We start from the raw sequence: 26,873 nt of genomic DNA, 5'->3' as shown, positions 1-26,873 counted from the left end.
CAATCACTGCTCTTAATGTAATTGAAAATACTCATACAGACATGTGCGCATACTCTGCGGCTAATCTTGACTTAACTCTAGACTTCACACTGTGGAATGGATATGTAAACTTAGCTATTTATAATTCTAATTACATGACGACATTAATTTATCAGAACAAAGGAACATTGGAGTCTTATCCTGATTTAACATTCTTTAATTTAGCCAGAAATGTTGTTATCTCAGGATCACCCAAAGTTTTTAGTTCTGGTCTTGCGTTTGAGCCAAGTGTATTCTCAAGATACAAAGAGTTTGCACCTTATGCTTATTATAAAAATGGAGTAATTTGTCTGTTCGATTTCTCGCTTGCTTATGAGTATCAAACATCAGTTGAGCCAGAGTGGTATTACAATTTGAAGTCAAGAAATTGGGACAATGCCTCGTCAATTCTATCGGAAAGGCACCAGAGGTCAGTGAATAATTTTATACATACATGTAAGTTAATCTGCGCCGAACAATTGTTTTGAACATTAATTAGCAATTGGATTATTTACAAACTATTTCGCATTTTAACCTTTTACTATTATATTGTAAAATTTGCGGACTGTCTCAAACATTTGCACTAATCTACAAACGAATTCAATATTTTTAAGAAATATTAGAATTTGCATCGTATCTTGAAAGTTCGTATTATTGTGTAACTTTAATTTATCTTCTGTACAACTGCAGTCACGACGACTAATGGAAAAAACGTGTTATACCTCAAATAGCAACCAACCAACCGACACAAAACGACGCTAAGATGTAAACCTTTTGATCTAAAAAATGAAACAATTTTCTTTACAATATTGCAAAATCCGCATCGCCCTAAAATCTACACAAATCTAAATTTGCATAGAAATTTACAGAGACTATGAAAGACTTAGTACTATCAATACCGTATTCCCTGGATTCATTGTTTTATGTCTTTTTTACATTTCACATTTAAAGAAACAATATAAAAATCCAGGCAACTATAGTACCGGAACCTATAATTGTTTCATTGTCGTCTAATTGACCCTTATCAATTTCTTAGTTATAATCTTTTTGAAATAGAAACGGTAGTATAGACATTCAAGACGAGAATACTGTGATGTATTTTGCACAAAAAGAAGATGGACACTGGAGTCAACCTTATTTTGATTGTGGGTTTAGTAATATTTGGTTAGTTACCTTTTCTGTGCCTATATTTGGACAAGATGCCACTGGAGAGCTCGTATTCAAGTAAGTTATGTTGATGTGTTTTTATTTCCAATTTTCAGTACGCATTTTCAATAATTTTTCAGTTTTCTTATCAAATACTTATTATGAAAAAAACAGATATATTGGGAACAAATCAATGAGACAGCAACCGAACGACAAAAATAACAAAAAAAAATTAAATGGAAATATGTGAACTTCAACAATAGACAGGCGAATACATGATATGTCAAGCTCTAAATCGTCCCGAATATGTTAAACGTTTTTAATTTAATATTCCAACGTACTATTAGTTCTAACCGACATTTTCCGTAACAAGTTAAATTCAGACGAATGACATTTCAACATGGGGTTTATGATCAAATGAACACATTGAATGCTTTTTAAAAAAATATATAAAAATAAGGAGATGTGGAATGATAGCCAATGAGACCATTAGTCTAAATTACGTGGATGTAAGCAACTATAATATTATTGGTTACTGTTAGATGACGATTTCCTGGTGAGTTAGAATTAACCGTCAACTGGAACGCTCGAACCATCTAACCGAAAAACGGATCAAAATGCAAAAGATAACAAAATTTATAATTGGAAGAAAGACGAAAAAACATCACAATTAGAAAACAAAATGTGTGTAACAGTTTACAAAACAGTTCACAAAGAGACCTAAAATAAAAAGTAACGAATATAACCAAACCCAGATTATGCAGTTATGTGCTCTGAAAGGGTAAAGAGTTCCTGCTCCACTGTTGTCCTCTGTCGTATGCTTATACATATTAAGTCGTTAAATCGTATTCGGGAAGCAATACAAGAGAAACAGTTTCTTTAAAAAAATTGCATGTGCTATATAAGTTTTGATGCTTCATATATATGTTTCATATTTTATTTCACTCGTACCATAATACATTCGTGTAAGATATGATTATCACCTTTAGTTAACATTGCATGTCCAGAAAAAGCGAACTATTTTTGTTTTCATTTTGTTTATAGAGGTGTTGCATTTATAGATATGAACTTAAACGATACTGATATAAATCAATGTGACCTTGATGAAGATGAAGAATATGTTGATATATTCCTAAATGTATTTAGAGGCACTCACACATGTCATCCCGATACCAAGGTAAATTGAAATAAGACCTTAATTTGATATTTTGTTCACCTTATCTACCAACTATTTAAATGCCTCAAATTACTTATTGTGTGCAAGTCAGATCAATATATCAGAACAAACTAAAATGTTATGTAATTTTTCACAGAGATGCGTTACAAACTATGGTGTATAAATGTTTGGACAGATACCGTATAACCTGAGATAATGCACGAATTTTAGTGGTTTCGTAATGCTCTTTCTTTCTTTTTGTTCTGTGAGGTTTTTGTAGAGTGCTGTTGGTCATTTTCGATTTTTTCGCCTATCATGGTTTAGTTTCAATGTCCATGATGTAGTCTATCTTCAACATTAGTTTTTAATCCCTTTGTATCTTTTTGTCCCTTTTTAAAGGACAAATTAGTGATTTTGCTATATTTCCACAATACAAGAGAACGACTTGTCTAAATATTGTAGTGAAAAACGAAATTTTTCAATTTAATTCTGGTTCAAATTTTTTAAGTCCTTCTTTTATTCATAAAACGTTAACGCTGTCTTTTGTTCTTTAAAATATATACATCATATTTGTCTATTTAAAAGTCGTATTCCATGACAATTGTATTTTATTTCAGTGCCAATTCCGACCTGGATTAGGATTTAGAACAGGTGGTTACAATTGTTTGCAGGTGAATGGATCCTTATTCAACAGTGAAGGTATTTATTCTCGATATGCTTTAAATAAAATAAAATAACTTCATGTGTTATTTCAACATGTTCAATCACAAACACGCAGCAGTTTGTTAGAAAAATACAAAAATTGAAGAAATGACACACATTAACATGTTTAACAGCAGAACAGACAGAGTTAAATACCAAATGATTATAGGACTGATTATCATGTAAGTGTGAGAATGACCCAAAATAATTCCATGATACTTGCAGGTTTGCATGAAAAACAGAGGCAAACGATACCAAAGGGACATTCAAATTGATAAGTCGAAAATAAACTGACAACAACATGGGGAAAATAAGATAAACACAAAAAGAGAACCAAGAGCACACAAATCACAACATAGAAAACTAAAGACTGAGCATAACGAATCCCATCAAACACCGGTTTTTTTACTGTACACAATTTGTGTATACAAGCTAGCAAAGGATATTTTAGTAAACATGACTTTACTTCAGTATTGTAAATTAAGATGTGAAATACATCAAACATTTGTAATCGAAAAAGATTGTAAGAAAAAAGAAGATATGGACTCACTACGAATTTGAAATTCTATATTACTAGTAATGTCACATATTTCTGTCTTTATACAGGCAAATTATTACTTGTTCTATATGGTATTGGTTTCCAGATATTTTGGACTGCCTGGTGACTGGAGATAATCATAATATGTTTAGTTTGAATTTGTATTTGTGTATCAATAATATTATACTGTTTGTCATGGATGAGTCTTTTGCTGTACACAATTGTATACCTTGTATCTATTATGAGTCTATTTTGATGAACTTTGCATATATGCCTAAATGTACGAATAATAAGAAACAAAAGGCTTCTAAAGATTTGTCAAGATTTAGCCAATTAGCCCATATGCAGATATAAATTTGTTGATCTCCAATATAACCCCTTAGCTAGAGATCAGTTATTAAAATGGAAAAGAATGTCAATATTGAAAGTGAAACATAGGTAAATCGTTTGATTGACTGATTCGATTCACAAAAGTCCATTCTTTTACGGGTTAAAACGATGCTTAACTTATATGTTTAACCTTTGATATGAAAATAAACATTATATCGCTTATCTGACCGTCGGCAGTCTTCAGACTCCATGTCTTTTAAATTGTTTATTATAGACTTTTTATAACTTCGATATACGTTTCAGTGTTATAAATCAAATATGAGAAATTGAGTCAAATCGGTGAACATGAATTTGACAGCCAATGCCCCTTTAAACGGGATCAGTGAAATAGCTAAAAGATACATAATGGAACGTAAATCGAAAATCTATTAAACGAAAAGCAAATTACTCTGTTATACCGATAAATTTAACAACAAAATGTCACGATCAATCAAAATTAAATACTGTAGATTTATCAACCACGAAATCTAATATCCACGAACATAAGTAGCCAATGAAAATAAATGAAATTACAGTAATACAACCGCGTCAACGAATGCTTGCAATCACCAAAACTTAGCTGATCGTTCTCAACCTTTTGATATGACGTCATACGGCGTAACAGTCACTATATATTCGATAATGAAAATTGATGAAAATTGATGTCGAAAATGCAAAAGTAATTACTCAAAAGTATATGTGATCTACAACTTTGTCTACGGAGCAGATTATATTTGTGAACGCTCGACCCTCCCCTAACATACTTCACATCACATAAAACTGTAATAAACAATTAAAAGTGATTTATACATCAAATTGGTAGTAATCATAACATATTACACAAAGTACCGATCTCAGAGACCTCGCAGTGATGACAGCTAAGCCTAAGCCCAATTTCAACTTGTTGTCATAGCCATGTGAGAAAGCATGACAATGTGTAATGCAAAATTACATGTATCAGCAGGATGTGAATCAGAAGTGTTAATAACCTGAAAACAATAAATGTTTATTTATGTAACAAATAATAAAGCTAGTATTGTTTTATTGTACAGAATAAGTTGATTAAAGGGGCAATAAGTTTACATGCATTTCTATGTAACGGACGAGATATATACAAATCACCACAAAATGAATAGATACCACCCCCCTTTCCAACAAAAAAGAGAGACAGAATGAATTTAGTTAACCGTTTGTTAATGTCTTAAATATCTTATCAATAATTTGCAAAATATATATATTTTTATTTCAATGGTGTAAAGTAATGAGTATTATCACAGTTTTCAATAAAATTTTACCTACGAATATATGTATCAGGTATTTTATTTACTCCCCCTCTCTAAGATTTGGAGATCTCTTCTACCTCCTGTATTTCCCAGTGGTGACGTCATGTTCCTTCAGTAGATTTAAAACTTAAAAACGTCATTTCTTTATCTGGCTATTAATAGAACAGCAAATAACACAAGATTTGTTCACAAATGCGTTTATTATTATAGACATAGTCAATCAGATACGATAAAAACAGCAAGCAAAAACACAGTGTTAATGTGTATTATAGTATTGAGAAGGCGATAAATATATAAATAAACTATGTTTTGAAATCTATGAAATGATATTATCATTATCAGTCAATCATGTATGCTTTGTACAATCAATGTGGTTAATTGTTTCGAGCAGTTAGAATTTAGTTGACCCATGTCATGTCATGTATAACCTGTAAATATCATGGCCTCAGAATGATTGGGATTAATGAGTTCAATTTAAATTTAAAGTACTTTTGGAGGTATACCTTCCAGCTGTGTGTGTAATTTTAAAACATCTGGTTCGTTAAATAGCCTCTAATTTTTCAGCATTTTTAACTTTTAAGTCTTTAAACGTCCTTTTTGTAAGTCTTTTAGATCTATTTTGGTCATATAGTTCAGCCTGTATTCAATGTTTTTGCAGCAAATTTTTCAAGTATTAGTTTAAACTCTTCAGCAAAACATTACCTGTGTATTCCAAAAGATCTTCTTACAAATAGCGGGGATATTGAAGACTGACATATTCTTTATCCCTAATGCCGTACCGTTAAATTGTTTTCTCAAACTTGTTGGATACTCTGAGTCTGTAATAAAGTAATTACTGTAATTTAAGTGTATTGAATGAATAAATGAATGAATACTTTATTTGCAAGAAGCATATACATGCTATGGCAAACGAAAATATATACAATATATGACAAACAAAAGACAGCAGAGAACAGTAGTTACAGAGTAAACAATAATATTATGACAATATATGTGAATTAATTTTCCAAGCTGTATTTAAATAATAATGTATTAGAATACATGTGATATTGATAAAATAAAATAGCTAAGTCATTAAAACTGGAACACTTTTTTGTTGTTTGTATTTTCATACAACGTACACAAACAATGTACATTGTACATACATTTATAAACGTAATAATATTAGACTTGTGTATGGCGAGAACATTGTTTTTGTTTATTTCAGACGAATTTTGAAAATGTAGAAGTTAATTTGAATAAACAAATCATAGAAACTAAGATTGAAATTATGTACGTCAGGTGCGCTTTTCGTCTATATAAGACTCATCAATGACGTTCGAATAAAAAGTAGAAAGGCAAAATAATGGATCTTATGCACATTTCTTATTCTGTTTATCTTTTATTATTTATTAAAAGAAACACATATACTTCTCAGGAAATAGTATTGGTTTATTTGGATTTTGTTTTTGTTTTCACATCATTCAATCAGCAACAATTCTCTTTTCACATAAAACAATATATAACTGTCCGACAAAGTTTTTTATATGACTACAGTTCATAAAACTATTGTTTAACAACATTTGGCAAGTGCAGAGAAACTCCCTCGGACGAATAAGAACAAAGACGAATTTTCTCTGTTAAGTAGCTATTTGTTTGTTTTTGGTTTTTTTTGCACTTGAATGTTATAAATATAAACCTTCACAAACTGAGTATGGGTCGTACTGGATAGTTTTAGAAACTATTGGATTGTGCTTTAAATTCAATTATTTCAGTTATCTTACCATTAAGTTCGGAGCTGATGAGATATTTGTATTTGGTACTTGTAATTACAGATTTGCCTAAATAACATTTACTGAATATAACATATAGATATATGACCACGCTATGTCGAAAAAGATCAAACTTGAAAAGATGAATGTATGATATGCCAAGAGAAAACACACGAGGACCTACAATGTCCAGCAGATAACAAAAGAATTGACATTGACAACGGAGCTGGCTATCACTCCTTTGATGCTATCATACAAAGATGCTGTGGATTGAATTGGTATCCCTCATCAATCAACGTAGAGCAGTTACATAAAGGCCACGGAATTGCACGAAAACTTAGTAGCAATACACTAAATTCACCAGCCTATAGGATATACATTTCCCAAATTATTCAGTATTCAAGAGCTTGCAGCTCCTACTCAGACTTTGTAAACGTCATCAGTGTCTTAGTAGGAAGTTGATGAACCAAAGGTGTGTCAAAGGAAACGTTATGTCGAAAGGTACCAAGACCTTGTTGATAAATAATTCGTATCAACTTCACAAATAATACACGATGGTTTTGAAGTGTATATTTTTGGTACTGATGCTGATTAGTCTTAATAACGTGTTATATTAGTCTTTTGTTTGTCTTAATGAATATTGCTTTTACTACTAGTATTTAGTTCGGTTTTTTTTGTTATATTAATTAGACGTGACTCTGTATTTATTTATCCTGTCATTGACTTATTGTTCTATACTAGTTTTAGTATTCTTGTCTTTCAACTTTGTTAATGTGCATTGTCTATATGCCTTATTGTGTTTCTTTGATACATATGATGTGGCTCTGTACGTATACATCCCTTTATTGTGTTATTGTTCTAACTTTTTTTATTCTTGACTTCCATTTTTGCTTATGTTGGCTTTGTTTTCTTGCCTTTTTGTGTTTCTTTGGTACATATGACGTGGCTCAGTACTTATACATCCCGTCATCATGTTATTGTAAATTTGTGTATTCTTGTCTTTCATTATTGGTTAATATTTACTTTGTCTTTATGCATTTTTAGTGTTTCTTTGTTATATTTTTCTTTGGTTTTTTTTTTATAGTATTACAGATTATAACCCAATGTTAGAGGTTTACCTAGCTGTAAGCCAGGTTAAATCCATCGTTTTCTACTACATCAAATTCCTAAAAGAATCTGGTATCGTCATGCGTTTCCTCAATGAAGATTTGTCTCTTATTAATCTATTGGCGATATCTTATCAACAGTACACCACTGCAAACTTATTTCGTATTAGAATAACGATCGATGAGTTTACAATGTGTTATGGAAACAAAATTAATCACCGCCGTCATTTATTAGATTTAATTTTGGTCAACATAATCTGTACGATAATGTACGTTTGAAGTTGGATTCATAACAAACTGCACATATATATATATTATAGTTGATTGCTTTTAATAAGTATTGCAATATGCATTGTGTTTAAATGCAATATCAGTATTTAGTTCTATTTAAATCTTTAATCAATCCTAATTCTATCTTACTTTTGAGATATAGTTCTTCATATGTGACGTAATTTTTCTGCTGTTTCAGAAATTTCATATATTCATATGTGACGTAATTTTTAATGCCTTTTCACCATCGTATGTGACGTCCTTTTCATAATTTACTGCGTTGAGGCCTGGACTGAGTCGGTGTGTCTATTCTGTGTTGGTCATTCATTATGTTTTTGTGTTTGTTTTATGTAATGAGTTTATACTTCAGTTTCATTATGTATATCTGTTATATTCATTTGATAAAATTTACTGTTTGCAATAGCATTAATTGTTCTAAATAATAAGGATGTTCTTATCCCAATCATAAAAACTTAGCCGTATTTGACACAAGCTTTTTCAAGTTTTGATCTTCAGTGCTGTACAACTTTGTACTTTTTTTCGCTTTCGATCTTTTATATCTGGGCGTCACTGGTGAGTCTTGTGTCACGGTGGGTATGGTTGTCCTGCGAGAGAATGTTCTGTGCTGGTGATTCGGTCCTGACGGGTGCTGGTGATCAATGAAAAAATGTAAACAAAGACGAAAATGATGATTTTTGACGTTTTCACTCATAAAAAATAGAAGAAAACAGTTGAGATTTTTCAATTTTGTTTTTTATGGGTTCATATGTAAACCATTAAAAAGTTGACCCTTTAAACTGTTTCAGTAAGCGTAACACAAAAATGCTCATTTTCAGAAAATCTCGAACTGAAAAAATAAAACAAAAATGCTCATAGAGTCCGCTTTCTATACCGCAATCCACACGACAAAACTATTTTGTGAAAAAACATTGCAATTTATTAAAATTTAGCATTTTTTCAATTTATTCATGTCCTGATACTGTGCTGGTGGGTCCTGTCATTGCGCTGGTGGGTCCTGATACGGTGCTGGTGATTTTGGATAAGAAGTTGCTCATATTTGAAACAAATGTTAAAAAATCAATAAAATTGGGCAGATAATTATTGTCAATAGTATCTATGACTCCTATTTTAGCTCTTGTGCATCCATTTGGCTGTTTAATATGTTTTTTCAAATGATCGTTACTTGTATTACACAATTACATAACAGGGCAACCTCTTTCGTCCAATATCAGATAACAATATATACTATCTGAAATAAAAATAGTTTTATTAAGATATTAAATGCCCCTTACATTGATGCTTCAACAATGATCAAAGCCCATGCTGCATAGACATGTTTGTTAGCGCTCCGCATACCCCTCCCCACTTACTCAACCCCCCCCCCCCCCCCCAATTTCCTCCTTCATTGTTACAGTGGTGTAGCAACACTACAATTTATCACAAAAATAATAACACAAAGACACACATTATTGAACAACAAATGCTCACAGGTACTGAAAGCTAGTTCAAAGCCGCATGTTCAACTAATAGATAAACCATGTTCTCATATGCAAAAATCCCAATCGTGTCGATTAAAAAAGTCTCAAAACTTAAGTTCACATTTTAATGTTTGATTAAAATCTTGTGCTCACAATAGTTATTGTCATAATTATGTTTACATAAGACTTATAAAGGAATTAAGAAGGTACCAAGAAATATTTTACAATTCAATTTAATGATCATGAATGGAAGGAAATGGTACGGAAGTTTACATAGGACAAAAAGAAATTGATAGTATTTTTTGGCGAAAGACTTAAACGCTTCTTTGCATTATATAGTAAAACTCTTCTTTAAAAGCATGCAAAAAATAACTTTAATTGACTTGCTTGCTATGTTTGCTCCAAGGATATTTTCAAACAATAGGTAGGCGGAGATTCAATACATACTGGGATTTGATTGGACAAATACAAACTGACAGGAATTGAAGTTAATGTTTATTGTCCAAACAAATTCTAGTATATAGTAAACATACTACTTACCTGTCGTTTACAACCATCCAAACAATCATAGCAAGCAATATAATCAAGGTTTGCTTTGCATGTATTTATAGAAGAGCTGTAAATTCTAAAAAAAAATAATCTTGTCGTAGATGGTTAAATCCTCAACAAAATATCATTAACTTTGTTGGAACGAATAAAGGTTTTAAATCAAATTTTTGTGGACTTTTTAGCTTCCACCCTGACAAGGCATGTTAGCTGTTCGTATGCTGTTGCACCTGACGCACTGAAACTTTCACATTTCCATCTTCTTTTCTGAAATATTTTACCCAGCTCATACTTGACAGGATTGTTATTCTAGTAAAAGGTGTAACCAATGAATTGAACACAAGTTAAAAATTCCACAATACTATATAATTCATTTTATGTGTCAATTTGTTCGAAAAAAATCGAAAAGAAGAGAGTTTTTTAATGTCATGGTTATCTGTCGCTATCTAGATATATGCTTAGCATTTATTTCAGATGACACGGACTCCTCACCCAGGTGACCTGCTGCCTTTCATAACTTTATCCGTATACAATTATTTTAAAATAGATAACCAAAGGCTGCAACTCGTATTTTTGTATTTAAATGATTCGTTGTAACGAGAATATTTGTGGTGAATGGAAACTGTGAGGGTCAAAATCTTAAATTGCTTATAAATGTTGCTGGACCCAGTTTCGTTATCTGATCTGAATTTTCTAAAATGTGCAAGGTAGATAGACATTTTGATTTTTTTTACTCGGTAAGTTTGTCCCAATCGCTTGATCTTTTGCAATATTACAGCCAATTTCAATGAGTGTGTAGACAAAGGGATTACTTTGGTTATCTTGCTTGCTGAACAGAAAAGTCATTGTAAGTTATGTAAACTACCCTACTTTAAGAGTAGACTAGTCCGACAAATGACACATCTTTCTGTCTGTAGGACCAAGCTACTTCGAAAGGAGGGTACTTTACCTTACCTAACAATGACCTCACGGTTTAGCTAACAAGCTATTTTGGAATTTTGAAATGAAAAAGCTAAGAAATCTTAGTTTTGTTAGTGTGTACTAGGTTTTCGAAAAAAAATGTTGAAAATATCTTACAGATACAGCAAGTGATTCTTAATAGCTATAAGATACATTTTTCTTTTAAAATACAACTTTTAAATCTTACGGGAAACTATTCCAAGCTTAAAACTTTCACTGTAACCTCGCATTAACTTATCCCCCCCCCCCCCCCCCCGAAAAAAAACCCAAAACAAGCAAACCCGCAATACTATTGTCATTCTTATAGTCAGCACTCAATTGTTCACAAACAAATGTGTTTAAAGCTGCTAAAGACACATGATTCAAACGCTCAGTAAGTCCTTTTTTCTATATTTTTGCTCTACATTTTTATGCAAACCTTTTACATTTTTATTTTATCGGTTATTGTTGAAGGTCGTACGATGACGTATGGTTGTTAACACATACTTTCTTTGGTTTCTTATGGAAATTTTTCCATTGACAACAAACATACCACATCATCTGCATTATATAAGTATTGTATAAATTACAACGTATTTTGGTAAGCTTGCAAAATGATCGTAATCCCGAAAATCGTTAACATATTTTCTTATCTTAAAAGGGGCAAGAAGGGTTCCATCAACAGGCCAATAAATAAAATTACAGTTGATGTAAAAAGATAAATAAAAAAAATAGGTGTATTTTTTCTCTCATAATAACAGTAAACAGATTCACAACAATGTCAATTTCAAGAAAGCAGACCACAGTTAATTAGTCAATAACAATGCAGCATCAATGATCTTGAAAATATGCTTCTTTTAACTAAAATATAAAGGCACAGAACCAGGACATTGGAGCACAGTACCAGGACCGTTTTTCTTATCACCAGCACAGCGTCAGGACAATTCCGTTTAACGAACTTGTACGACTTTTGCAATATAATATTGTTGTAATGTACTTTGCATAGTACTTATGACGCATCAGAGAAAAATTAAGCAACAAAACAGTCGTTTTATTGCCGTTCTGATACAATGTAAACAAACCCACCAGCACAGAATCAGGACCCACCAGCACCTGACAGGACCAAATCACCAGCACAGTACGTTCTCTCGCAGGACAACCATACCCACCGTGTGTGTGGACGGGGCGCGTTTTTGGCGTATTAAATTTTAAACCTGATGCTTTTTGTTATTCATTAATCATGTGTTTCTTTGTATAATACGTTTTCCTATTTATTTGTATTGTAGTCCTGTAATAAATATTATGTTGTCATTTCTATGTTATATTTAACATTTCCATTAAAGTGCGAGGTTTGGCATGCCACAAAACCAGGTTCAACCCACCATTTGTTCCTTTAAAAATGTCCTGTACCAAGTCAGGAATATGGCCATTGTTGTATTATAGTTCGTTTCTGTTTGTGTTACAATTTAACGTTGCGTCGTTTGTTTTCTCTTATTTTTTAAGTGTAAATTGACATTGCGATAAGACGTGTCACGGTACTTGTCTATCCCAAATTCATGTATTTGGTTTTGATGTTATATTTGTTATTCTCGTGGGATTTTGTCTGATGCTTGGTCCGTTTCTGTGTGTTAGTTACATTGTAGTGTTGTGTCGTTGTTCTCCTCTTATATTTATGCATTTCCCTCAGTTTTAGTTTGTTACCCCAATTTTGTTTTTTGTCCATGGATTTATGAGTTTGAAAAGCGCTATACTACTGTTGCCTTTATTTACAAAAAATGATATCAAATTGCTTGGCTTTATGCACAACATCAATATAAAATATTGATCTAATAGTCTAGTATTGTCTCCTAAACTACTTATAACTGACAATATACATTCAATGTAAAGAACGCAGTTTTATATGTATACAGTGAAAATCAAAAGCATTTGATACAGTGCCTGCAATTAGTCAGTTTTGTTTGTATGTTAGTAGTTCAACATCGTACCAGGCATGCGAGTCATTTTGTCCTTCGGTAATTTTGATGTTATCCCCAGAAATGTATTTTAGAAAGTATTATGGGGTATTCCCATGCACAAACCAATGTCAAATAATTATGCCAATTACAAACACCTGCTATTTGTACGAATGTTCTTCCTTTTATAAATTGTTAATTTGATGACATTACTCATGTCTTGAAATAACGCGTTCATCATATAAAAGGATGATAGGTTTACTGTGATAATCCTGAAATGAAAACCATAGTGTTCCTTATTGCACAAGTATTTTTTTGCATATTATTACATTTGCCATTTTTTCTTCAAAAGAACAATATCATATATAAACAGACTAGCATACTGTTAACGACTGTGTAAGTATATCTACTTTTTTTCCAAAATTTGATATAAAACACATTTTTGATGGAATTCCAAAATGGGGAAATTCATTTGCAAAGCCGTTTAGCTGTTAAGGATGTTTGAATATATGGACAACTCCAGGTTGGATTTATTGCATTAACCTTGATGATACATAGGAAGCGTCATCATATATACACTTGACTGGAAATCCTCTTCAAGGGCTATTGTGTCTTCTTAGTTATTTTGCACCATACCGAAAAATACATGTAATAATAGAACACAAACCAACACCAAAGACGAATGAACACACACCAACCGAACAAACTGGGTAAGCCTATGTGCTCAGGATAGATGGGTATTCATTTGTGGTTAAGTGAAAACAAATAGTATTAGTATTAGAACAATAAAGACTTAAACACATTTGAATAACTTCCAATCGGAATCCACACTATCTCAGCATATATGACACAATCTTAAATGAGACAATTGGTCAATTACAGATCTCGAGTTAAACGCCGTTACAATATGTGGCCAGTGAATTGATATACAGAAAAATCAAGTCAATCAACAAACACATGATGGTGACAGTAAGTTTTTAACATGTTTGATAGTATAGTTTTCTGTAGTTCTGCCTAATACATACAAATGTAGATGCAGTCTTTTTTCGGGCAAACACCTTTTAGATCAGAGTTGTAAACATGTACATAGTCAACAAGCACCGGCTTAACGGTTTAACGTACAATAACATTGATTGAAGGTAGTAACTGATGGGGCAAAGGTTATTTTGCTGCTAACATATAAAAGTTGGTAATTGTGTGATATGTGAGAATCGTGATGAATTCAACTGCATATGAATATAAAAACAAGTCTGCGTGGAGCGATTGTTATATTACCCTGAGCATGCGGCCATTAACTGTTTGTAATTAAGGTCTTTCCTTTATCTATAAGGAAAGACCTTACTGTATTTCTTCTGATTATTAAGGTCTTTCCTTTCTTAAATGGAAAGACCTTACTGTATTTCGTTTGTTTATTATTATTATTATTATTCTTTTTCCTCGTCCGTTTTCAAAGTCAAAAATCAAGAAAAGTACGCAACATATCCAAATGATCTTTGGAACCATGTATCAGGGGTATAATATCTATCTTGTATTAGAATAACCAAGGTTTACTGTTTACCTTATAGGAGTTATCTCCCCAATTACAAAAAACACTGTTATCACTACTCCTCATAAACTGTAAGACTTAGCGGCAAATGGTTTTTTTTTAAATGTTCCTTGCCAAAAGTTACAACTTCAAATAACTTTAACCGAAGCGATCCAGTGACCTATTATAGGAGTTATTTCCCCTTGAATATTTAAATTTTCGATATGCATATAAATCTCATGAACCGTAAGTCGTAAAGACTGCGGGTCTTCAGATTTGAGTTCATTGGACCAAAACTTGAAAATATAGGTCAAGGTCAAAGGTCAAGGTCATATTTTAGATTTTCAAAAGTTTTTCATTTCCCTATAACTATTGAACGGTTATAGATACAGAAAATTTAAGCAGTGAAAAATAATTGGTAATTCAAGGGGCAACTTTTTTACATTATGACTATATTGATTTTACCATTATGTAAGGGACATAACTCCCATTGATGGTTTTTAAAAAGCCATTTTTAGGCAAAACTCTTAAACAAAAGGTCCTTGACCCATACGGTCTTTTGCAATGACCTTGTGGAGCAATGACCTTGACGAAGGTCACAGGGTCAAAGGTCAAGGTCATCAAATTATGTGTTTTTGGCACTATTTAAACAGTTTTATGTGTGTTTGAATTCCAACCAACCAACCAACCAACCAACCAACCAATCAATCAATCAATCAATCATTCATTCAATTAATCAATCAATCAATCAATCATTCATAGCAAGTTTCCGTTTCATGTGTTTAATACGAGATCCAATTTCTTTTTTTTCTCTCGCTTGTTTAACCATCCAACGTGTTTAACTAACATGTTTAACCAACATGTTTAACCAACGTGTTTAACCAACCAACCAACCAACCAATCAATCAATCAATCAATCAATCAATTAGTGCATGTTTCCGTTTCATGTGTTTCATACGGGATCCAATTTCTTTTTCTCTCTCGCTTGTTTAACCATCCAACGTGTTTAAATAACATGTGTAACCAACATGTTTAACACCAACGTGTTTAACCAACCAACGTGTTTAACCAACCAACGTGTTTAACCAACCAATCAATCAATCAATCAATGCATGTGTCCGTTTCATGTGTTTCATACGGGATCCAAGGTTTTTTTTCGCTTGTTTTAATTGAGCCTATTAAACGTGTTTAACCAACCAACGTGTTTAACCAATATGTTAAACCAACATGTTTAACCAACGTGTTTAACCAACGTGTTTAACCAACCAACCAACCAATCAATCAATTAATCAATCAATCAATGCATGTTACCGTTTCATGTGTTTCATACGGGATCCAAGGTGTTTTTTTCTCGCTTGTTTTAATTGAGTCTATCAAACGTGTTTTACCAACCAACGTGTTTAATCAACCAACATGTTGAACCAACCAACGTGTTTAACCAACCAACCAACCAATTAACCAATTAATCAATCAATCAATCAATCAATCAATCAATCAATCAATGTTTCCGTTTCGTGTCTTTAATACGGGATTCAAGGTCTCTTTTTTTTCGCCTGTTTAAATTGAGCCTATCCAACGTGTTTAACAAACCAAGGTGTTTAACCAACATGTTTAACCAATGTGTTTAACCAACCAACCAACCAATCAATCAATCAATCAATGCATGTTTCCGTTTCATGTGTTTCATACGGGATCCAAGGTTTTTTTTCGCTTGTTTTAATTGAGCCTATTAAACGTGTTTAACCAACCAACGTGTTTAACCAATATGTTAAACCAACATGTTTAACCAACGTGTTTAACCAACCAACCAACAAATCAATCAATTAATCAATCAATCAATGCATGTTACCGTTTCATGTGTTTCATACGGGATCCAAGGTGTTTTTTTCTCGGCTGTTTTAATTGAGTCTATCAAACGTGTTTTACCAACCAACGTGTTTAATCAACCAACATATTGAACCAACCAACGTGTTTAACCAACCAACCAACCAATTAACCAATTAATCAATCAATCAATCAATCAATCAATGTTTCCGTTTCGTGTGTTTAATACGGGATCCAAGGTCTCTTTTTTTTCGCCTGTTTAAATTGAGCCTATCCAACGTGTTTAACAAACCAAGGTGTTTAACCAACATGTTTAACCAATGTGTTTAACCAACCAATCAATCAATCAATCAATCAATGCATGTTTCCGTTTCATGTGTTTCATACGGGATCCAAGGTTTTTTTTTCGCTTGTTTTAATTGAGTCTATCAAACGTGTTTTACCAACCAACGTGTTTAACTTGCCAACATGTCTAACCAACGTGTTTAACAAACCAACCAATCAATCAATCAATCAATCAATCAATCAACCAACCAATCAGTTAATCAATCAATCAATGCATGTTTCCGTTTCATGTGTTTCATACGGGATCCAGGTTTTTTTTTCGCTTGTTTTAATTGAGCCTATTAAACGTGTTTAACCAACATGTTTAACTAACGTGTTTAACCAACCAACCAACCAACCAACCAACCAATCAATCAATCAATCAATCAATCAATCAATGCATGTTTCCGTTTCATGTGTTTCATACGGGATCCAAAGATTTTTTTTCGCTTGTTTTAATTGAGCCTATTAAACGTGTTTAACCAACCAACGTGTTTAACCAACATGTTTAACTAACGTGTTTAACCAACCAACCAACCAACCAACCAATCAATCAATCAATCAATCAATCAATCAATCAATGCATGTGTCCGTTTCATGTGTTTCATACGGGATCCAAGGTTTTTTTTCGCTTGTTTTAATTGAGCCTGTCCAAAGTGTTTAACCAACCAACGTGTTTAACTTACCAACATGTTTAAGCAACGTGTTTAACCAACTAACGTGTTTAACCAACCAATCATTCAATCAATCAATGCATGTTTCCGTTTCATGTGTTTCATACGGGATCCAGGTTTTTTTTTCGCTTGTTTTAATTGAGCCTATTAAACGTGTTTAACCAAACAACGTGTTTAACCAACATGTTTAACCAACGGGTTTAACCAACCAACCAACCAATCAATCAATCAATCAATCAATCAATCAATCAATCAATCAATCAATGCATGTGTCCGTTTCATGTGTTTCATACGGAATCCAAGGATTTTTTTTGCTTGTTTTAATTGAGCCTATCCAACGTATTTTACCGACCAACGTGTTTAACCAACCAACATGTTTAGTCAACGTGTTTAACCAACCAACCAATCAATCAATCAATCAATCAATGCATGTTTCCGTTTCATGTGTTTCATACGGGATCCAAGGATTTTTTTTCGCTTGTTTTAATTGAGCCTATTAAACGTGTTTAACCAACCAACGTGTTTAACCAACATGTTTAACTAGCGTGTTTAACCAACCAACCAACCAACCAATCAATCAATCAATCAATCAATCAACCAATCAATCAATCAATGCATGTGTCCGTTTCATGTGTTTCGTACGGTTTTTTTCGCTTGTTTTAATTGAGCCTGTCCAACGTGTTTTACCAACCAACGTGTTTAACTTACCAACATGTTTAAGCAACGTGTTTAACCAACCAATCAATCAATCAATGCATGTTTCCTTTTCATGTGTTTCATACGGGATCCAAGGATTTTTTTTTCCGCTTGTTTTAATTGAGCCTATGAAACGTGTTTAACCAACCAACGTGTTTAACCAACATCTTAAACCAACATGTTTAACCAACCAACCAACCAACCAACCAATCAATCAATCAATCAATGCATCTGTCCGTTTCATGTGTTTCATACGGGATCCAAGGATTTTTTTTGCTTGTTTTAATTGAGCCTATCCAACGTATTTTAACGACCAACGTGTTTAACCAACCAACATGTTTAGTCAACGTGTTTAACCAACCAACCAATCAATCAATCAATCAATGCATGTTTCCGTTTCATGTGTCTCATACGGGATCCAAGGATTTTTTTTTCGCTTGTTTTAATTGAGCCTATCCAACGTGTTTTACCAACCAACGTGTTTAACCAACCAACCAACATGTTTAGTCAACGTGTTTAACCAACCAACGTGTTTAACCAACCAATCAATCAATCAATCAATGCATGTTTCCTTTTCATATGTTTCATACGGGATCCAAGGATTTTTTTTTTTGCTTGTTTTAATTGAGCTTATCCAACGTGTTTTACCAACCAACATGTTTAACCAACCAACATGTTTAGTCAATGTGTTTAACCAACCTACAAACCAATCAATTAATCAATCAATCCATTCCATTAATTAATGCATGTTTCCGTTTCATGTGTTTAATACGGAATCAAAGGTCTCTTTTTTTTTTATTTGTATCAAGAGACCCTATATCAAGTATTTAATTAATAAACCAATCAACCAACTAACCAACCAACTAATCAATAAAATAATCAATCAATATATATCATATGGAAGGAAAGACCTATCAATTATTCAAGAAGAATTGAACTTTAATTATTATTATTCTTCTTGTTCCGCCAAACTTTGACAAAATTTCCCTCCGTAACCGTAAACCATGTCGCTTTCATGTTCACACTTTGTATTGGTGTCATGAATACCTATCCGGAACTCACCCTGTGAGTCGAAATATTTTGTCGGTTCGGAGTAATCCCTCCGAAACCCAAAAACCTTGTTATCGTTCCAACACCGTAACCGTAATAGGTAAAAACAAAATGAAGGGTGAAATTTGTTCACGACCAGACCCCGGTTCTTCGTTACATTTGGATCGAAAAGATTCAACGACTCATTGGTAGGGTTATGCCCCTATGAAAATTAACCGGTGTCGGTTGGCCACCAAAACTCAGAAACCGTAAGTCGTAGACACAAAGGATCTTCACCAATCATCATCATTTCATGTATCTTTAAAAAATACCTCAAGGTCAAATTTGTATGTTGACCTTGACCTTTGACCTAACACCTTGTTATGGGATAATCTCAGAAACCATTATATTTACAGAAGTTTTAAATGGTGGAATATGTTTGGATCATTATGGCGCAACTTTGTTACATTTTGACCAAAGAGATTTGACCTTTCTATAAGGGGCATAACCCCTGTTTTAGGTTTTTGAAAAGACAAAATCAGCTTTTACTATATAATTAAAGGTCCTAGACCCTTGGGGTCTTCAGTAATGGCATTGGGGACCAATGACCTTGACAAATGTCAAAAGGTCAAAGGTCAAGGTCATGTCCCAGATAGCGAATTTAGTGTTTTTAACCTTATTTAAAGGATTTTTAGTGTGTTTTCGAGCTTTTTAAGGTTGACCTTGACCTTTTCAATACATTCTACGTCTGTTTGAACATGTATTTTACATTAAAAAAGGAAAGACCTCTCAATTGTTCAAGAACAATTGACAGTTTAATTATAATATACAGTTTTTATATAAAGTGAATTCACCTTTGTATCCGTATAATACACTTTTTTCTTCTGTGTGGAGGGTTCCAAATACAAAGTGAACAAAAACTTAGAAAATGTCTTTTGCAAAATAATTCGTAGATAAAATAGTCGTCTTATTGAATGGTTCCTTTCGCAGCATGGGAGAACAAATTAAAACATGACTCTAGTTGTCACATTGTTGTTACGTAGACGTCATATAATATCTCTAGTTATTGGCAAAGACATAATCACACCTCTGAAAGATACAGGGGAAATTCCTTGCTATTAATGTTGGCAGGTAGTGTGCTTAACAGTAAAAATTAATGTGCCAAACAATACTAGAATTTATTTTAAAAATCCGTTTTTCTGAGATGTCTATAACTACAACTGCTTCATCTTCGGGATATTGTTTTAGTACACAGTGATCATCTACCTCAGACTTAACCACAACATTATGAACTATTGTATCAATTGGTTCTAATTATTTTAGCTTTATAACTAATGTTTCAGAATCTCCAGTATGAAGGCCTCTCATATCAGAGAAAAGTATCTATTTGTAAAAATGCCAATCTCGTTTTACAAATTTATTGCAGATAAATAGTGTTTCAAATGTGTTTTAATAGATTCAGTCAAACCAATGCACGAAGAAGGCAAGTTATCAAGCTTTCAAGAAATTCTTGGCACATGGTGTACAAATTAACTGTTCTATTAAGACTTTGTTCAAAGTATTTTTGTGTATTTAGGCAAAATGTAGAGTGTCGTAATCAAATGAATACACAACATTAACAAAATACTTCCAAGGTAGTGTTTACTACATGTCAGGTAAATGGTAGTATATAACATGTGCAAGTATTCCTTAAATCGTTGCCGATTGTTTGAATTAAACTTAGCAAGATGAAAGGTACAAATGTACAAACAAGACATTTTACATGATTCGTGAGAATCGAGAATGGAGAAGCGGAAGATAGAAAAAAAAAAACAGTCTATAAGTATTTACTAAATCAGTATGATACCTCCTCTGTTATCGGGGTTCCGAATCCCAGATTTATGTTTTGCTACCTGACTTAATCATTAGATATTAGAAGATATTGTATGAGAGCCAATGAGTCAACTCTCCATTCAAGTCCCAATTGGTAAAAGTAAAACATTAAACGTATAATTGAATGCAGCTATAAAAGGCCTCGATAAGACAATATAAAACAATCCAAACGAGAAAACTAACAGCCTTATTCATTTGTTATTTATGTAAAAAAAATGAACGAAAAACAAATATGTAACACATAAACAAACGACAACCACTGAATTACTTGTCTATAAACAAGCTTTGATTATTTGGAATATCTACTAATTTTCACTTCTTCGTACTACATTTGTATGAACATCAAGATTATTCTCCTTCAATCTGTACAGGGTAGTTTTATTGTTGATATTCACCCCAATTTGTGTCTAGTGTTAAATTATGTATTTCTATGACAGAACTTTCTTGGTATTCCTAATTATTGGAAGAATTCTATACACATATGTAGTATACCTAAAACGACAACGTTTTTTTTCATTTACCTGTAGATATTATTAAAACCGTATTTTTTTCAAAAGTGATTATTTTCGAAGGGTTAAATCACGGGTATCATTCGGTTTAACGAGAGAAATGGTCGTGAAAGAATATCTAACGGTGGTCAGGTATTGAGAGACGATCGTGAAAGCTCTGGTAACGGATCGTGAAAGACATTTAATACAAAATTCTTGTCAGAATCTTTGAAAAAATCGCTTAATTTTCAAAACGCGGAACAAATCCGAACAAAAAATATGTCTGTCAAAATGGTTTAACTTCCTCAACATAACTGTGAAATAAGACAGAGAATATATACAGTACTTAATGAAGAAAAACACAAAAGGCGCAAATTGCTGCATGTCTATGAAATTGATTACAAATAACACGCTTTTTTGTACCTATAATGGTGATATTTTAGTTTATCGTGATATATTTGAAATTTAATCTTTGGTGTATCTAATAGTACAAAACAATTAAGGTATGTTCTTCTCTTAAAAGCATTAATTTGTATATGAAAACCTTGAATGTGTTGAATATCAATCAAACTTGATCGTGAAAGATACGGCAACGCATTATTTTGATCGTGAAAGATAATGTGTGACCGGACATATTACAAGTAATCAGAAATCAGAATTTCTTTTACCATTTGATAAACCTGCAACTGGTTGAAGCTTGTAACTACTTTGATAAGGATGAACATTAAAACTAATTTTTTTTTATTCAACACTTTACCTCGAAAGTTAAAAAAACCAACAACTATAAACGTCTTAAATAAGTTTGAAAGATTCAGCTCTGAGAATCGGTAAAGTGCAATTCAGGCAGACCGACACTATTTAGCCAATAATATGGATATGCGACGTTTAAACCAAAATTATATCCATCAAACAAAAAATTACAGCAACACAGCATCTTTCATGAATAATTTGAGATTGAACGATAACCAACATTTTGTGCAACAGTACTTTCTTAAGTTCTGTATATACAACGCAGATGTGGATTGATTTAACTATATACTACAGACTATAGAATACCAGAGCGCAAATGCTGTTATGTCTCGTCTGCTTTACTTATGATAGTTACTTTTTGGAACGTCTATAATATCAAGGGCTTTACTACAAGTGTAAAATGCTCTTAATGCGCTTAATGTATTTTTGTCCATCTCATGAGTTAAGCCTTTTCAATTGATTTTTATAGTTCGTTCTTATGTTATACTTTTACTCCACTGTCTCAGGTTAGGAGGGGATCCCGCTAACATGTCTAACTCCGCCACGTTATTTATGTATGTGTCTGTCCAAAGTCAGGAGCCTGTAATTAAATGGTTGTCGTTTGTTTATGTGTTACATATTTGTTTTTCGTTCATTTTTTTATACAAATAAGGCCGTTAGTTTTCTCGTATGAATTGTTTTACATTGTCATATCGGGTTCTGTTATAGCTGACTATGTGGTATGGGCTTTGCTCATTGTTGAAGGCCGTATAGTGACCTATAGTTGTTAATGTCTGTGTCATGTTGGTCTGTTGTGGATAGTTGTCTTATTGGCAATCATACCACATCTTTTTTTTTTTTTAATTATGATTGTCAAGGGTTCATAAAAAGAGTTCAAGGTCAGATGAACCATGACATACAGATCTCTACAAATATCCCGTAGACCAAATAAATGTGTTACGATCCTTACAGTGCCTTAGAAACTGACAAATGTTAAAGTTATGCTTGGCCAATTAATTCGAAACATAAGGTCAAAAGCATATGAATCCTGACCGACAGCCAGACATAGACATCTTACTATCATTCAATATATCAAATACAATTGACGTCATCATTGTCATATATGAAACATAAAGACAGACATGACTATGTACACCATACACGAAATACCATGGCGCTAAAGCATACAGGTATATACATTCAAAAGGCTAGACAACATAAAACGAACATTGCCGAATGATGCATGATAATGAGTTCGATGTTATTTGAAACCTTGCAGAAGTTGAAAATCTACACCTCACAATCATAACAACAAACAGTTATCCTAAAGCTTAACGAATCCGCGATACGGACTTGACCACAAAAATGAATCTTCATCCATGAAATAAGCCAAATTCGGGGTCAGGTGACTCCTGTCTGACGGACATGCAGTTTATAGGATTCAATATACAAAACGTGAGTATCATATAACTCATAAGTGAGTACTTCACATGACAATAAAAAGCTTCATCCTACAATCAACCAACTATTACTCATTTCATTTTCCTTAAAATATTAATACTTTGAAAAGCTTAAATCTATTGAGGATGTTGACCTATACAGCTTTTCTCAATACCAATAACAAATATCAATTACTAGTATGATATGATTGAAGAATAATTTGAACGTCTTCGTAGCATCAGATCTTTCACGATCCTTTTCACGATCTTCAAAAATGCGGTACGATATCTTTCACGATCCTAAACATTTTTTGTGTAAATAGTTCTTTATTTACCAAGTTTCAGATTATGTTTACACAAAATAACTATGAGAACCATTTGATTAATTCAATTTGAATGCCCTTATTCGTATTAAAGTAGTTTTTCTAGTCGAATTTGTGAGAGAGAAAAAATCATTCGAACGCGCCCTTGCCATAACCACGGTAGGCCAGAGCTCCTCGAAAAACAAAAGAAATATTGATATTATACGTAGCAATTCTTTAAATTTTGATCTCATGTGACTTCATTAGACATTATTCCTAGTGTTGAGTGTAAATTGAGGTGCATATTGAAGTTATTTATCATAAAAACAGTGTAGTTTTGCTGATTGTTGTTATACTATATGGCGGACGGAGGGACAATTCCAATAAAACCCAGACTAAAACGTATGCTGAAATAGCCTCTTCCGAAGATACATCCTCAAAAGATCAGTCAGTAAGTGACGTAAAACCCATTTTCATAATGGAAGATGATTTATTTGGCTCTAGTAAGCCCATAAGAGATCAATATCTCACGCATGTCGAACTGTATAAAGCAGTTGAATTCCTTGTAGACCCCAGCCACTTAAAAGGCTTACAAAGAGTGAGGGGGATGTGGAAGTTATACTTTGATAATCATGAGGACAGGGAAAAAATTCTTACCAATGGTATTGTAATTCGAAAGAAACTAATTCAAACATACGCCAGAAATCCTATGGTAGCTAATAATGAAAATCCATCAAACATTTGGGTGAGAGTAAAAAATATACCCTGCTCAGCGGATGATGGACAAATCCAGAGAGCATTAGAAGAGAAAAACTGAATTGTACACAAAATAAAAAGGGAGAGGTTAAGAGTTGATGGGCGTCTAATAAACTGCCAGATCGGTGATCGCTTTGCTATTTGTGATCCAATCCCCACACCGTTACCAAAAACTCTTCTTATTGGTAAATATAGAGCTGAAGTTCTCCACAAAGGCAAAGAAGACACTCAGAAAACAATCAAATGCAACAAATGTCTGCAAGAGGGGCATAAGCTTTTTGAGTGTCCAAATGACTGGGTATGCAGAACTTGTGGCGGCAGTGGACATAAATCTAATTACTGCAATACTTGTCCGAATGACTGGTTGTGTCAAACTTGTGGAAAATCCGGCCATACAGCCCAATACTGTAATGCTGAAACTGTCTCCTCCAGTGAAGACAGGCAATCAGACTCTGATTCTGATTCCGACAACAAATCTAGTCATCAGGAATACGGAAACTATAATAAACCCCTATCACAAGATCTGTCGATTTCAAAAAAACAGATTTACATTCAACAAACAAATAAGTGAAAAAGTAGAGAAACAAGACAGTAACAATCAAAACAATCAATCAAAAGAAAATCCGAAAGCATCTGATACGAATTCTACAGACGAAAAGAGGCAAGTTAGAAAAGCTAAACGACAAAAAGCCAAAAAAGACAAACAACACCGCTCTTCTAGCGATCAGCAAAGTATGGATCACTTCTTAAAGGAAGCTTTTCGAACACCTTCTCAAAAAGCCAATAATGAGACAAGAACACGCAACAAACAAAATACAACCACCCCTACTGATGAGCTGCATGCAAGAGAGGAACCTGTGAAAAAATATTCTTAAATTCCTCTAAAACAAATATAAAAAAACAACAAAACATTTTCTATAAAATATGTTTTTAATTTTATTCATATTGTATATATATTTTTGTTTACTTTTTCTTATAACTATAGACTGTGTCTATAATGTTAACATAAACATAATTTGTGAGTGTGATGTCTATATAACAGATAGAATACATTCAAAGAAGAAAAATTTAAATGCAAGTACATTTAAAGAGTTATTTAAAAATAGGATAAATATTTCAAATACAGATAAAAGTCTATATGAAGACTGTTTAGAATGTAAAAAAAAATGTTTTAAATAAAGAGACAAAAACTCTATCAGAAACAAACACTGTTTATAAGTCGCTTGAAACTGGTACTGCATTCATGAACTGTAAAAGCATCAGCATCACTTTAAAAGATTTTGTTGATATGTCCAATATAATTCACTTATATGGATCGCAGTTAGGCAGTAAACTAATTCAATTTTATAGTTCTAAGTTTGGGATTGATATACTGTCAAAGTCCATTTATCTAATAGGTCAATTTATAAATTTCCATAAATGGTTAAAATCAGTTGGAATATCAATTTCACAATATAATGATGCATCCACACTATATTGCAATGTAAATATTGTATATGATGTTTCAAATATAAATACTCCTAGAATTATTCATTTGTTTACATTCCACATCATGCACATGTTGACGGTAAAAATAGTTCAGGTAGTTGCTGGTTTATACAAGGTCAACACATCAACCTTTGATGTTGAATCTGTAAAAGAAAAGAAAGTTTTTTACAAAGTAGAAGGTAGCATATTTTATATAAATACCGTAAATGTGAATTTTAAAATCAAAATAATTACACTTCAAAACTTTCTAAATCCGGTACATTTCAATTACCTATTAAGAGAGATTTTCGGAAAGTCAGTAATGAAACTAAAAATAGATTTAAACTTTCACAATGCTATATATAGATCTATAAATAACCTGTTGTATATCTAGGTCACGACCAAGCTCGATAAGCAAAACTTCTGTTGGCATTTAAATGGATTTTTAGAACTGTTTACTATAACAATAAATACAACTAACTACTATAAACATT

The 26,873-nt window shown here is 32.7% G+C and overlaps 2 protein-coding genes across 3 annotated transcripts in view; one reads left to right on the top strand and one right to left on the bottom strand.

The window, feature by feature from the left end:
• Positions 1-26,873, top strand: part of LOC143085371 (deoxycytidylate deaminase-like) — a 250,128-nt gene that overhangs the window by 175,607 nt on the left and 47,648 nt on the right. The gene's annotated exons all lie outside the window — the stretch shown is intronic.
• Positions 5,885-26,873, bottom strand: part of LOC143085370 (uncharacterized) — a 117,321-nt gene continuing 96,332 nt past the window's right edge. The window contains exon 5 of the mRNA XM_076261652.1: positions 5,885-6,030. Within this exon, the coding sequence (XP_076117767.1) occupies positions 5,900-6,030 (131 nt within the window). The 3' untranslated portion in view covers positions 5,885-5,899. The remainder of the gene's footprint in view (positions 6,031-26,873) is intronic.

Source organism: Mytilus galloprovincialis, chromosome 8 (assembly GCF_965363235.1).
Source record: "Mytilus galloprovincialis chromosome 8, xbMytGall1.hap1.1, whole genome shotgun sequence".
In the NCBI taxonomy this organism is placed as follows: Eukaryota; Metazoa; Mollusca; class Bivalvia; order Mytilida; family Mytilidae; genus Mytilus; species Mytilus galloprovincialis.
The sequence above is the reverse complement of the archived record's forward strand: the minus strand, read 5'-3'. Positions and strand labels throughout refer to the sequence as shown.